This window comes from Mya arenaria, chromosome 11, assembly GCF_026914265.1.
Source record: "Mya arenaria isolate MELC-2E11 chromosome 11, ASM2691426v1".
Classification (NCBI taxonomy): domain Eukaryota; kingdom Metazoa; phylum Mollusca; class Bivalvia; order Myida; family Myidae; genus Mya; species Mya arenaria.
This window is the reverse complement of record NC_069132.1, coordinates 58,769,825-58,784,625: the sequence shown is the minus strand read 5'-3', so window position 1 is coordinate 58,784,625 and position 14,801 is coordinate 58,769,825. Positions and strand designations below refer to the sequence as shown.

Below are 14,801 nucleotides of genomic sequence, written 5' to 3'. Positions count from 1 at the left end.
TCATACGTGTCTGTTTATGAATGTACTATGAAACAATGATTATCATACTAAACATTTGCCTGATGTCATTGGCTCTGTTTACGAGTCATAATTGAAACTACGTGAATGGGGCCTCCTCTTAAACAATGTGATGTGTCAATTTTGTACAAAAACCTGTACAAAAAGACAATATTCAAATTTGAACTTTAAAGCAATATATGCAATACATAAAAAGAGACAGCGTTTTAGGGGCCGCAGCCAAATGCGTTTGTATACCATTCGTACTTATCATACAGATGTACATAGCATTTAATGAGCGATAAATACTTGGACACCGGTGTTGAGTTATTCCACCTTCTTTCTATCAAGTTCATGAACATGCTGAATTTATGAGCTTTGTTGATCATATATTGGAAGATTGATGTTTGTCTTCGAAATATTAAAATATTTCCATCACCATTCATATGATATTATATGATATATTCTTACTTCTATTGAAAAAAAAATCCCATGTACCCATCCCGCTACTGACATTCTACGGAAGCACCATTTAAAAGCGACAAATATGGGGTTAATTGAAATGTTTATTGAGAGTAACGAAAATACAACACTATCAACTAATCCTATATACATATATACAATAAAACCTTCAAGTCACTGGTTGGTGAATCTAGGAATAACTCTGTATGCGCCTTCCATGCCAGCTTCCACGTGTGTGCTCACGTGACAATGAAAAAACCAAGTGCCCGGATTGTACGCTTTCATTTCTACCGTCTCATACGTTCCCGCGTAAACCTCGAGGACGTCCCCGCGGATCTTTATTTTGTTCTCCGTATAACTGTCCATGGAAATGCACTGTATGGATGTCGTCATCCATACCCATTCCAAGACATACCAAGCGCTCCTCTGTCCTACCTCCATATCAAGGCCATTCAAGTTTCCATAAATGTATCCGTTTATTGAATAATACAGATTGCTTTGCATGAAATCAGGATCCGCAACGTCTACTCTAGCCGGAGCCCTTGCTGCGAAATTGGCTGTACTGTGGTGGCTCAGATTTTCGTCAAAAATGAAGAAAGCTGTTGCAAACTCTACTTTAATGCTATCAGTCGTTTGACCATCTTGATCAAGAGTTCCTGTCTTGCATATAACCATTGGACCAATCAGACCGCTATGTGCATCTTTAAGCGGATCTACCCGTGAAGTATATATAGTTCCAATACATTTTTGCTGTTTTCTTTTGGGACCTGAGCGATATGGGATAGAATATCTATATATTCTTACCTTGCCTGGATCTGTAGGCAACGCACGGTTTATTACTGATCCATCTGCGAAAGGTAGATTTTTAGGGACTATATTCAATGGGAAAGTTGCCATATTTTTCAGATGTATTTCTATGGTATCTCCGACATTTCCACGTATGAATGGACCGATTACGCCGAGGTTCACATGGTGAGGTTTCATCTGTGTGAATGTGTTGTCAGTAAATTCGCGAAACACGGTCTTAGTATAAATTGTGCCAACAAAGTCAGATCCGTTTCGCACGTAAATGAAACTGGGACTGAAACGTAATCAGTTCAATTAACTTTAGGTAAACCAGAACAATATTATGTTACCATACACGCAATAACATTCATATGCCAATTATGCACTATAACAAAGGTTTTTCCCTTATGTATAAATATACGAAATACTCACATAAAACTAAATACCGTAGAATACTTATTGTCGTTTAATTGAAAACTAGTAAAATAAAAAAGAATGACAAACCTACCTCGTAGGATGAATTTTGATCGGCGCGTAGTCCCATTCCACATATACTGCTCCGATGTAATACCGAGGTGTGGTCTCTGCTTTCGGCAAACGGCCAGGTTGGATACGAATCCTCCCACATGAATTGACGTTATACAAAGCAAACATTCCTTCTTGTTTCAGACCTAGCTGACCACAACGTAACCGATATCGTCCTGTAATGTAGTGTGTTAGATACCATACCATACAACTAAGTTATATATAGAAATGAAAGTGGTAATTATGAAACTAAATGTATGCTGAACAAGAATGCTCTGTACACATGATGTAATTAATCCCCAACAATTAAGAATCATTCGTGGCGTCAAAATAACTATACGATGAAACCAGTTTAACGTGTTATGAACAAACCAATCAAACGTTTTTGTTTGGAAATATAATAATTATTCAGAAATATTGATTCGAAAAAACGATTTAACGTTCGTCGATCAGATCCTATAGACTAGATTTGACCATGTTGGTCGGATATCATGCGGACATTTTGCCACATCCCCGGCAAAACAGACACTGTATCAATAGTCATGCCGTCGAACATGAAGTTGTTGCCTTCAAAGGTCACATGGTGATTGTCAATATCAGGCCCTAACGTGTACACATGCCACGTGACCTGATCTCCATAACACATGTTCAGTCCAGGTAAAGTTCCAAATGTGAAACCATTGATGGCTAAAATAAATGTACATGAATGCAATTAATCGCCTTCGCAGTGTTCATCCAGTGACTAGCAGAGAAGTTTGTATATAATGCAAAGGGAAGTAGACGCTGCATTAGGTCTTTGGGGTGCAGTTTGTTAGCTGGTAATCGGAATACACTCACTCAATCTTCTAACGCACTCGTTTTTAAATTGTTAAATTTAAATACATTCCACCTATTTATTTATTGGTGTTATAAATACAATGAAAACTACAGAAACAACTATGATATCCATACAAAAAATACCTCTAATTTTGTAAGAAAGTTGAAAACCTTCATCTTCAGGATCGACAGTTGCGGGGGAGGTCGCAAACATGTTGATGTTCTCGGTCAGATAATGGGACAGGTTTTCATTAACTACGAGAAAGTTTAAGAAGAACTCTCTGTCAACGCGTCTCTGAAAACATACCAGTTATCTGTATGTTCAGATTTTTTCCAGAAACTGATGCGAGGCTTTAGTAAATCAATGCCAATGTAAAATAAACATTACAATGCACAATTCTCTTCATATGTCATCTATATTCAATAGAACACAGTAAATAGTTAAAACACGTTTGTTTTAGTTTTATTTCAGCAAGACGCTGATTCTAGATGAACACAAACTAGGACTAGTATAAGACAACATACTCTAATGTTTCAGTTTTATTGGTAGACATCTGTTGTTAAAAGAACTTAAGGTTTTAAGTATCCGCCTGGAGGAAACAAGTATACAGATCATTTGAAAAACTAACTTAATTATTAATATTATATCAAATCCAAAGGAATGAGCATATACACTTGCCAAAACGAATTATGTACTATTGTCAGACAAAATTCTCCTGCGTAATGAAAGACAGCTTAAATAAAGCTCTAAAGCGAGCATATAGGAACGAACCTGTCTGCCAGCCCTGTTGAGCTTTCCTCGTTTACATTTAAGCATAGGGCCTAAAAGGCCACTGTAGAAATCTTTTTCTAAGTCTACAGCGGAGCGTTAGATGTATGTCAGGCAGCTGGAGTCGATCTTTGTCGGAGCATTAATCGAGGAAACAAAGAATTCATACATGTAGGTCGCTCCTGGTTCAACGGTTGCTCCACTTGACGTTGTTGCTTAAAGGTGAACAATATACATATACGCTTGTATCTACTATATAATAGAATGCAACATAATCAAGGTATATGTCAGTTGTATGTGATTTTGGTGTTTAATACAAGGTAAGTTTTAACTGAAAGTAGTGTTTTATTCATAAAAATGTACCTGACTGTGCTGTGATAATGTACATGTTCTATCTCTTTTTAAACCACAATTAATACATGTTAATGGACTCACCTCCAACACTTTGTTTGTACACGGCCCCTTCATTTTCCTTGGACATTGACACACCTCCGGCCAAAAATGAGTATTCTCTGGAAGCTTTATTATTAAGTTCAAACAAAATTGTATCCGCTACTTCGCCTTTAATATTAGGACCGGTAAAACCAGAGTGGTTTTCCTTATCTCCCCTTGTTACCGACGTGGTAAATGTGGAGTTGCTCAGTTTGAGTTCATGCACGGTTTGCAACTTGTTCTCCGTCTGTAAAAACCACTTGATTTCTTCCGACACCGTGCTCATGTACAGCAACTAAAACCTAACTTGAACGAATATTTTACAGGGTATGGATACATGGTATTTGAAGAACATTCACATCATTTAACCGTCAAACAAGCATAATACTGTTACACTATCTTCGTGCATATGCCTTATATCGTAAGGCGGATGCTGCTGATGTTTGCATGAATATGACCTATGTGACGAACGCTTAAAGACAAGGCCAGGGAATACGAATTATTAAAACGAACTACTTCTTAAAGCAATTTACTTGTCGGGAGTGAGTCCTGGTGCGTAATCCCATATGATCTCTTTTAGGGCAAGGTAATATTTACGTATCCTTCCGTGGCTTCGACTTTGACAAGCGATTTCCGAAAGTACTGGTTTATTTGAAACGTCCACGAAAGCAAGCATACCCTCTGAAAAGGAAAAGCATAGTTGTTTAATGTTAAAAAAATACAGCACTTTTATTTATATTACAAACAATAATTCCAAAACAGTGGGTGTTTTCCATGAAACACAAGTTTCTGAATCACGGCAATACTAGCTTAGACTAGCCTGTCAATTACACGTGAAAATCTTTTGAAAGATCTACACTCTAAATAGCCAGCGCAAAGACCATAAAAAATCAGAAATAGCTTCATCAATACATCACCTACCAATTACATGGTCGAGGATTCGGCAGTAAAGAAGCCAATGGCCAGGATGACAGGCCACTGTGTACGCGCTGAGAAAACTCGCCGAGTTGACCAATGCGTACTCTGTTCTGCAAACACATAGTAACGAAGTTAATGATTGGTTTAGGTACTCAAAAACATTTTTCTAACTCTGTTTTATCATTACCGATATATTTAACGAACTCAATTACATTCCGCATTTATTTTTTTCTGTTAACCAATAGTTGTGTATCAAATTATGTTTCTTGATCAGAAATATAACTTAACGCCTGTGCTTTATAATCATGGTATATCCACTTATTCTCATGATGTGGCTCGCAAGATTCAATGACATGACGTAGAAAACCGCTCGATCTCCGGGACTCAATTTGAAAGGGGGCTGGTTGCCGTAGACATAGCCATTTATATGGTGCATTTCGTTTGATTGTCCGAAATCTTCATCACCAGCATCCTTACATAAAGCAAACATTTTTTGAGATGCTGTTCAATGAAATGATAAATGGTCTCAGAATGTTAACAGCGAATGCTTTTAAGGTGAGATGGGCTTTGCTTGAAAGGTGTGTAAACATATGCATTATGAATACTTCCAAAATAAAGTACCTGATCATATTATGGTTTTAAGAAAACAGCTTTGCTTGCAACACATTCATTTCAATCTGAGTTTTTACAAATATTCATAGTATAAAACCGATAAACGAACGACATTTCCTATACTTACAGCCCTTGCCTGGCAAGCATCTGGTTGTCTGCATTTTTGAATGCTTTCTTCAAAGAAAAAGCTCTTGTTTTCGTCAGCGATATCGACGTATACAACGAACTCCTTGTCGACATCTTTACGTTTTCCATCGACATCAAGCGTGCCTGCAGCAAACGGAACAATTCATTATGAAAAGTAATAAACCAAACACGTATGAACAGCGAACGGAATCATGTGAATTAAACAAAAAGTTTGATTCTATCTTATTCAAATAATATACATATTTCGTGTACTGTGAGGAAATCAACCACAGACCTTTCTTGCAGATAAACCCGATTCCGGCCAATCCAGAAGCAATGTCCCGAGTTGGGTTAGTGTGTCCATGGTTTCCCGACGGTACACAGGCGTCGTCGTCGGCCGTAGGGGCGTGTCTCTTCGTTACGTTCCAGATATAGAGATAGGATCCGGCAGGTCTCATTGCATCGTCAACCTTATCAGCTCCGGATGTTCCATCTTCGTAACGGGCACCTGTTTTTGGACAGAAAATAAGAAAGAAAGAATAAAGTAGAATGGAATGAATAAATACTAATAAATGGATGTATTATCTAAACCTAACTCTTTCCGGCCTGTTGCAATGGACGACTTATGTTAGATGTTTTCATCATTATGCCATGTTTATCATCAAAAATACATTCGAGTTAAATACCTATTTAGATATAAGGTAATATGAATGCTTTATATTTTAGCGACGTATCTTATTCTTATTCAATAACAGTTGAATATTTATTGTATGCTGCTTCGCATTAAAACTACATATTCACATAGTGCGTACTCATTTCTTTTCTCCACGAACAGTTTCTTGACTACTTTTTTAACAAATTGCGTTCATTTGTATGATAAAACATTGATTTGGACTTGTAGTTTTTTTATCTAAATATTGATTTACAATCTTAATATTAAAGCAAGTGTAATATATATATATAATTACATATATAGGTTCTTTAACATTAAGTGTGTTAACACAGCTGGTAAAACTATGAAACTACCAACATATACACGAGTTCATATGTACTGTACTATTTATGGCAACTCTGCGCTAATACGTACTCATTGTTTTTGTACATGGTGGTTGATTGCATAACAGGATAAACCCAAGATGTCAGAGGAAATGTACTGTGTTTAGTCGGCTTAAATTCTCACACAACATATGTTTGCATGTGTGTGCAAATGATACGACATAAGAGAATAAGTTCACGGAAAAACATGAATGCTTTACCTTCTCCTCGTTTGTCGTAGAAAAACCCGTGTGGATGAATGGAGAAGTTTCCCTTGGAAGCCATGTTCTTGAACAAGATTTTGACCGAATCAGCTTCCTCCGCTTTCACAAAAGGTCCAACATATACCATCCAGTCTGGAACATGCACTTGCTGAGTGAAGGTCTCATCCGTGTACTCGCGGTAAAGCACCTTGCGGTAGACACTGCCTATTTGGTCATCACGGTTCTCAATAAGTCGTCGGGATGTGCTGGAAGATCATGTAACGATACCATATAAAATGATGATGCATATGTTATAAACTGTAACGATACAATATAAATAAATGATGATGTACATGTTATAAACTGCTAACATACCTTATAAAATGCGATATACAAGCTAATTACAATATTTCTAACAAATATGATTTATAAAAATGAAGTCACTAAAACTAAAAATCATTGATAAAATAGATGAATTACAAAGAACTTAAGAAATATCTTAAAGTTAAGACCCCCTCTTCGGGCGACCGCGATATACGTATTCATTTTATAATTTTAATTAATATACAATATAAAGAACTTAAAACAAAACTACGTACACATATATTTTATGAACGAACACATTAAAATTGCATTAACAAGTACTTTATATGGATATAAAAATAAGTATTTCTTGCGCTCAATACAATTCTCGAATCACAAGTCATAGCAATTAAATCACATTTCACCAAACCGATTAGCTATTTGCTATTTCTTACTATTATCATTTAAATATTAAAATTTAGTTAGTTAAGAGTATTGCGTTACCGATAATCTATTCTTTATCTTTACTGATATAATTTGTATTAGGATTAAATTCACCTGAATTGAGATTATTGACACGAAATCGAACACTATAGATACCACAAAATTGACATCCATATCAACTTCTGAATATGAAGCAGTATAGACGGTTTTTGCCAATGTGATAAGGCCACACATGGTTCTAGAAAACAGTAATCTGCTTTTACCTGGTCTTTTATATCAAAAATATATTTTAAATTACAAACTGAAGAAAGTTTGAACATTATGCAATAGGTATGTGCTAATGACAATTGCGGACTATGTGTGGTCCTAGTTGATGAAATGTCTGGCGTGTTAATCCACAGCTGACAATCCCATTTGAACGACCATCATGTAACGGCAGTGCGTATTCAAAATAAGCTCTTTGATTATCGTAGCAGAAACTTTAACAACAGATTAGTAAAAAATACGTTTGACGACGTGTTGTTGTGAAATTACGCCTTATTAAATATCTATTTACCAAAGCTATTATATAAAAACATAAAATTATATTTAACCAAATAACTTATAGTGAGACAAATTATTAAATTGATACTTAAACTGACTAAAGCGTATTTATTGGTATACTTAAGATCAGAGGCAGAGCAGCAACAAGGGGGAGCACGTAGTGGATATTCTATTACCCATCATTACATTCAAGAAAAGCATAGCCCTTTCAATATTTATTTCATTTTTATTATCTTTATCTTATGTTTGGGAAATAATGGGCAAGGCTCGGACGAAATGTCGGTAAAATATCAACGGTTCTGTCACGGTATATCTATGATCAGATCCGACCAATCTATATAAATACCACAAATTGTCCATTAAATGTTATTTGAGAGTTGCCAATCGCCGAGCAACGAATATGCTGAGAAAGCGGTATACTACTCCCTCTGAATACTTAGCTGCTAGGTATGATTGCTATTTAATCGTCAGAGCCTTACCAGTGAAAAAAAAAACAACAACACAAACCAACATCGAAATAATGGAATGTTAAAAAAACCAAACAAATTAACACAATAGGTTTGCAGCACATCTAGTATTGAAATCATCAGCTGGACTTCGGCGTGAGGTGGAAAGCCTAATGGTTAGCGAGATGTGCAGAACGATTGGATCGTAACCTCGAGTCAATCTCCGGATTTACTGAAAATATATATAGGAAGCAAGCAGAACACATGTATCGAAACCAGTATCATTCATTAAGTATATATGCCTGTATGTAGACGAAGTTTGGGGTTTTGGGAGGGTGGGAAAAATAAAACAAAAAATAATAGAGCTGCAAAAGGCTGATCTTTCTCATACGATGGTCGGAGCAAAGAGGCCCGTATAACCATGTGCTTTGTAGAGGGCGCGCACTGCGGCCAATCAGATCAGTATAATATGTTACGTCATGCAATTGCTCGCAATATGGTTATAGAGCACCATTAATTAAATGCATTACAAAGATACCAATAACGAAAGTTATCCTTAAAGGAATAACTTGAATTATTGGTATACTTAATATCAGAGGCAGAGCAGCAACAAGTGGGAGCACGTAGTGGATATTCTATTACCCATCATTACATTCAAGAAAAGCATAGCCCTTTCAATATTTATTTCATTTTTATTATCTTTATCTTATGTTTGGGAAATAATGGGCAAGGCTCGGACGAAATGTCGGTAAAATATCAACGGTTCTGTCACGGTATATCTATGATCAGATCCGACCAATCTATATAAATACCACAAATTGTCCATTAAATGTTATTTGAGAGTTGCCAATCGCCAATGAGAGGCTGAGGTAGCGGAAGCCGATCTGCCCAAAAAAAAAAAAAAAAAAAAAAAAAAAAAAAACACGCAGAAAATAATAAACCTAAATGAGATGGTCAAATATTTTAGATTTTTTTATTTATTTTTTTATTTTTTATTTTTTTATTTTTTGGCTTGGCATCACGAAATGTTACAAAAAAAAAGAACTTGCAGTTATCAAATGCGCCAATAAATGTGTTATGCACATAATAAAATGACTTTATGACGGCTTTTCCAAGACGAGCATAGCAATTGGCAAATATATATGAATATATGATAGCATATATGAATCTAATTTACGTTATGAAGCATTTTGTAAGATTTAAGGCTGAATTTCGCATTTCTATTATGTGCCAATCGTTATCATACATTGCAATTCGTGAGCAAGGGCCGGACCAATGTAGCCTCAGGAAAGTTTTACTAAATGTTTCACCCGCCAATAATGTGGTTGGTGTTTTCATGGTAAAGCGATATATACGCAGTAATATTATTTATAACATATACAAATGTAGCGTTCAATGGATGTTGTTGCATAGCATAGCACAGCAAACATAGCATAGCGTACTGAATTTCGCATTTCTGTTTTACACCCATCTTCATCACATATTGCAAAGAGCTAAGGCCGGGCCAAAGTAGCCTTAGAATTTTTTTAGTAAATGTGTCACCTGCCAATAATTTGGTTGGCGTTTTCATGGCGACGCGATAGATTTGCAGCAATATGATTTATTGCATATACAAATATAGCGAATAGTGGTTGTTGTTGCATAGCATAGCACAGCAAACATAGCATAGCGTACTGAATTTCGCATTTCTGTTTTACACCCATCTTCATCATATATTGCAAAGAGCTAAAGCCGGGCCAAAGTAGCTTTAGAATTTATTTAGTAAATGTGTCACCTGCCAATAATTTGGTTGGCGTTTTCATGGCGACGCGATAGATTTGCAGCAATATGATTTATTACATATACAAATATAGCGAATAGAGGTTGTTGTTGCATAGCATAGCACAGCAAACATAGCATAGCGTACTGAATTTCGCATTTCTGTTTTACACCCATCTTCATCATATATTGCAAAGAGCTAAAGCCGGGCCAAAGTAGCTTTAGAATTTATTTAGTAAATGTGTCACCTGCCAATAATTTGGTTGGCGTTTTCATGGCGACGCGATAGATTTGCAGCAATATGATTTATTACATATACAAATATAGCGAATAGTGGTTGTTGTTGCATAGCATAGCATAGCAAACATAGCATAGCGTACTGAATTTCGCATTTCTGTTTTACACCCATCTTCATCATATATTGCAAAGAGCTAAAGCCGGGCCAAAGTAGCTTTAGAATTTATTTAGTAAATGTGTCACCTGCCAATACTTTGGTTGGCGTTTTCATGGCGACGCGATAGATTTGCAGCAATATGATTTATTACATATACAAATATAGCGAATAGTGGTTGTTGTTGCATAGCATAGCACAGCAAACATAGCATAGCGTACTGAATTTCGCATTTCTGTTTTTCACCCATCTTCATCATATATTGCAAAGAGCTAAAGCCGGGCCAAAGTAGCTTTAGAATTTATTTAGTAAATGTGTCACCTGCCAATAATTTGGTTGGCGTTTTCATGGCGACGCGATAGATTTGCAGCAATATGATTTATTACATATACAAATATAGCGAATAGTGGTTGTTGTTGCATAGCATAGCATGACAAACCTAGCATAGCGTATATAATGACAATTCAAGTCTTGAAGCTTTCCGGCATGCAAACATAGCATTGCATACTGAATTTAGCATTTCTGCTTTATACCCAACTTCATCATATATTGCAAGGAGCTAAGGCACTGCTAATGTAGCGTCAGAAAAGTTATAAGTTTTAATTTGGTTGGCGTTTTCATGGCGACGCGATAGATTTGCAGCAATATGATTTATTACTTATACAAATATAGCGTACATTGGTTGTTGACATAGCATAGCACGACAAACCTTGCATAGCGTATATAGTGACAATACAAGTCTTGAAGCGTTTCGGCCTTAATAATTACCATTGTATATATGTAGTTAAAACAAATAGTATTTTATTGATTTCAAATCTGTTTTTTGCATGATTATTATTGTGTTTGTTTCTTGCACAAAAGTGTTTCAATACAAGGCACTTTAAAGTAAAATAATTCAATCATGGCTATAGTATAAATATATGAAGCTGGCGTCACAGTAAGTAATTTGCAACACGCATTATAATGTACTACGTAGTTGATGATATATGTCTATAAGTTGGTACATGGTAAAATGCCCAGGAAGAAATTCCGATTGATTTTAAAAATAGGTTTGTTTCTTACTAAATGGTTACAAATATACTTGAGTACTGTCCGATCTAAAACAGCATATTAATGATCTTGATCTGTAGTTGGATGCCGTTGATTTGTCTTGAATTCGGAGTATTTCTTAGTATAAAGTGGCTTATTTCAATCTCGTTCAGCTGCTTTTTTATATCTAGATTACTGAGTTTATCGGTTATATCTGGTTCTGTTATTTTGGAATTGCTAACAGTTTCAGCAGACCATAATTCGAACGGAGGTAACCCCACTTCATTTAATTTTGTCAATTGTTAAATTATGCCAAATATTCATTAGGGGCTTATCTTTATCGGTAAATAATAAATAATTTGAGATATTTTGTCGTAATTGTCAAAGTGATTTTATTATATCTAGTTAAGACATTTCATTCAAAGTACCATATATTACTAATCGTGAGGAAATTTCAAGGGCTCTTTATAGGCTAGTTTCAAATATGTCCCGAAATGTTATCCCACCAGAGAAGGTGTTTTTCAGTTTAGTCTAAAACTTCATTTGGAAGCTGGGTTTCAGTAAAACATGATACATGTATATTAATCTCCTTTTTGTTCATTAATGCATTAATGTATTTTAGTTTATTTCGTATACTGCGAATATTTTGAACCACTTCCTTCTTCAGATATCGGCCAAGGATCCTGTACAACTCGTTAAAACGATAAATAATATAGTAACGAACATATACTTATGGATACATAATATCGACAAAGTACTGTCTACCCAATAAGTTCTTCTACTAAAATACGTTTCTTTGAAGTCACTCGAGATTTGTATAAAAGAAATAATTAGAAAAACTGTTGAAACAAGACCATTTGGTCAACAATACGCACAGCTTTTTGACAACGATTTAAGATAGATAAATTAATAAAGGAATGAATAGGTAGAAAACAAGTAATAAACTAGTCATAAATAAACTAAATATCAGATATGTAGTGTTGCATTATCATAGATGTATAACGATTTAAAGACACTCGTAATTTGATGAAGACATAATTAGTCCATCTACATAATTATTTAGATACCATGACAAGTATTTTAGGAGCAGAACATTTATCATATCGACAATTTTCAAACAGCTTACATTTGTGATTAATATGAAAAGTACAACAGTGCTATTCTCTAAAAAAAAAAAAGACAAATCATGTCAATACCAACTTTTAAAGTTTTAGGAACATTAACATGTGTGGGTTTGTCTAAACCTTTGAAAAATGTTGAATCCTTTTTTAATGAACCACCTGTTAACACCCTCAGTTTAACTGTTCTGATTTTGAAATTTAAAAAGATCGTGCAAATCGCTTTTTACAAGTTTTGTTAGGTAGTTCGTGTTTTGACAAAAACAATGAGAAAGTGTATCAGATGTCAAGCTGGATTAAACTGGAATGTGCATATCGATTATAACTTTTAAGTTCAATACAGACATATATATACATGAATAATAATAAATAACTGTACTTTGCGTATGTACGTTGATATTGAAACGGTGCCGGGTTGTTTACATAATTGTTTACAACAAGAATGATACTAGATATTCAATATTATTTATAGTGTGGTATGTTATTACTTAACCAAAGAAGAGTTTAAAGTGTTGTGCTATATTGCAAATAAACTCTTTCTTGGATAACATTAAATGACGGATATATATTAACAAACTGGACTATATATAAAAAGGTAATTTTTCATTATTATTGTAAAATACGAGTTAACACTATATGCTTTAGTACGCAGATCACTGACATAACAATATGGTTTCATCGTATCATAATTACATATTTTATTCTTGTATTAACGAGTGAATATGCCGGACTAATATAACACAGTCATTGGTGTTTCTACATAAGAGTCACTCGACACTAGCTGTTAAACTGAGTTACAAATCAAGCACGTAGTTGCAATGATATCGTGTGCACTTTCTAAAATTAAACTAATTGCATTTTTGGGCAAGGTTCTCGCTAAATTTGCTGATGACTGATTCATAATCGATTTTTGAGAAGCCCCAAGCCGAATGTCTCTGCCATTTCAAGTATATCTTGCGAACTAAAAAGATAGCCGCGTAATTAAAGAAAGCGTCAGTCGATGACCCTTGAGTGGATATTTTAATGATTGACGGACATTATTTAGTTTTCATTAAACGCTACGTAGCATAATTGGCACATTAAAACAGAAACAAAGATAAACATTTAATACACTTAAAACAATGGAGGAATAAATAAGTTCATTTTGTTAAAGTCTAGAATTTGAAGCAAAAGAGCTACTACCAGTACGCGAAAAAAAATACACTTTCTGTACTAAAATTCAATTGCATGATGACTCGTAAAAAAGTATTTATTATCGCTGACTGTAAGATAAAAATGCCACTATAAAACTAAATTATGTATTTGCCAGATTGTTAAAGATGAAATTCAAAACAAATAAAAATAAAACAAAAAATAATAGAGCTGCAAAAGGCTGACCTTTCTCATACGATGGTCGGAGCAAAGAGGCCTGTATAACCATGTGCTTTGTAGAGGGCGCGCACTGCGGCCAATCAGATCAGTATAATATGTTACGTCATGCAATTGCTCGCAATATGGTTATAGAGCACCATTAATTAAATGGATTACAAAGATACCAATAACGAAAGTTATCCTTAAAGGAATAACTTGAAATATTTGTTATATTAAATCGTATATACTGAAAACAAATGGTTGATTTCATTTTTTGTCTCAAACATTTTTCTGTTATTTCTCTTCATTCAATAATTTTCATTTGATTATTCCGATAAACGGGACAAGATACGAAATGGGTTGTGATTTGTTTACAGCTGTGACCATAAATTTAAATTATTACATAAAATCTTAAAAGTCTACAATAACCTGAATGATAAATTTAACTTAAGAAGAAGTCTAGAAATATGTTTACTCAATTACTTCTTCAAATATTTGCTTAATATGTATACTAATTGCATAAAAAGAATTAATAAATCGTGTATCTATCATTTCGAAACGAATTCAATATTAGGACAAATCACCAAATTGAAAAGAATTAAACAGACAACAGTTAACAAACAAACAAACAAACAAAGAAGATCGGCACTTGTTAATTACATACAAAGTATCAGGTCCAACAAGGTTTCGTCCTGACGGAGCATAATCCCAGTTCACTTCCACGATGAATCTGCGCAT

At 34.8% G+C, this 14,801-nt stretch overlaps 1 protein-coding gene across 1 annotated transcript; it reads right to left on the bottom strand.

The window, feature by feature from the left end:
- Nucleotides 1-633: 633 nt before the first annotated feature.
- Nucleotides 634-14,801, bottom strand: LOC128208649 (hephaestin-like protein). The gene is made up of 8 exons (XM_052912197.1): nt 14,728-14,801; nt 6,700-6,947; nt 5,739-5,951; nt 5,445-5,587; nt 4,466-4,468; nt 2,731-2,881; nt 1,754-1,946; nt 634-817 (listed from the first exon to the last, which is right to left on the bottom strand). Exons 1-8 carry the CDS (start codon nt 14,799-14,801, stop codon nt 634-636), a joined length of 1,209 nt encoding a protein of 402 aa, XP_052768157.1.

Bases quoted from the DNA above. Each gene is read 5' to 3' on its own strand.
- LOC128208649 (XM_052912197.1), bottom strand. From the start codon at position 14,801: ATGCGCAGATTCATCGTGGAAGTGAACTGGGATTATGCTCCGTCAGGA. The intron at 5,952-6,699 runs GTAAAGCATTCA...GTCCAAAAACAG, and splicing joins CTACGACAAACGAGGAGAAG to GTGCCCGTTACGAAGATGGA. The intron at 818-1,753 runs GTAGGTTTGTCA...TTCCATGGACAG, and splicing joins ATCAAAATTCATCCTACGAG to TTATACGGAGAACAAAATAA.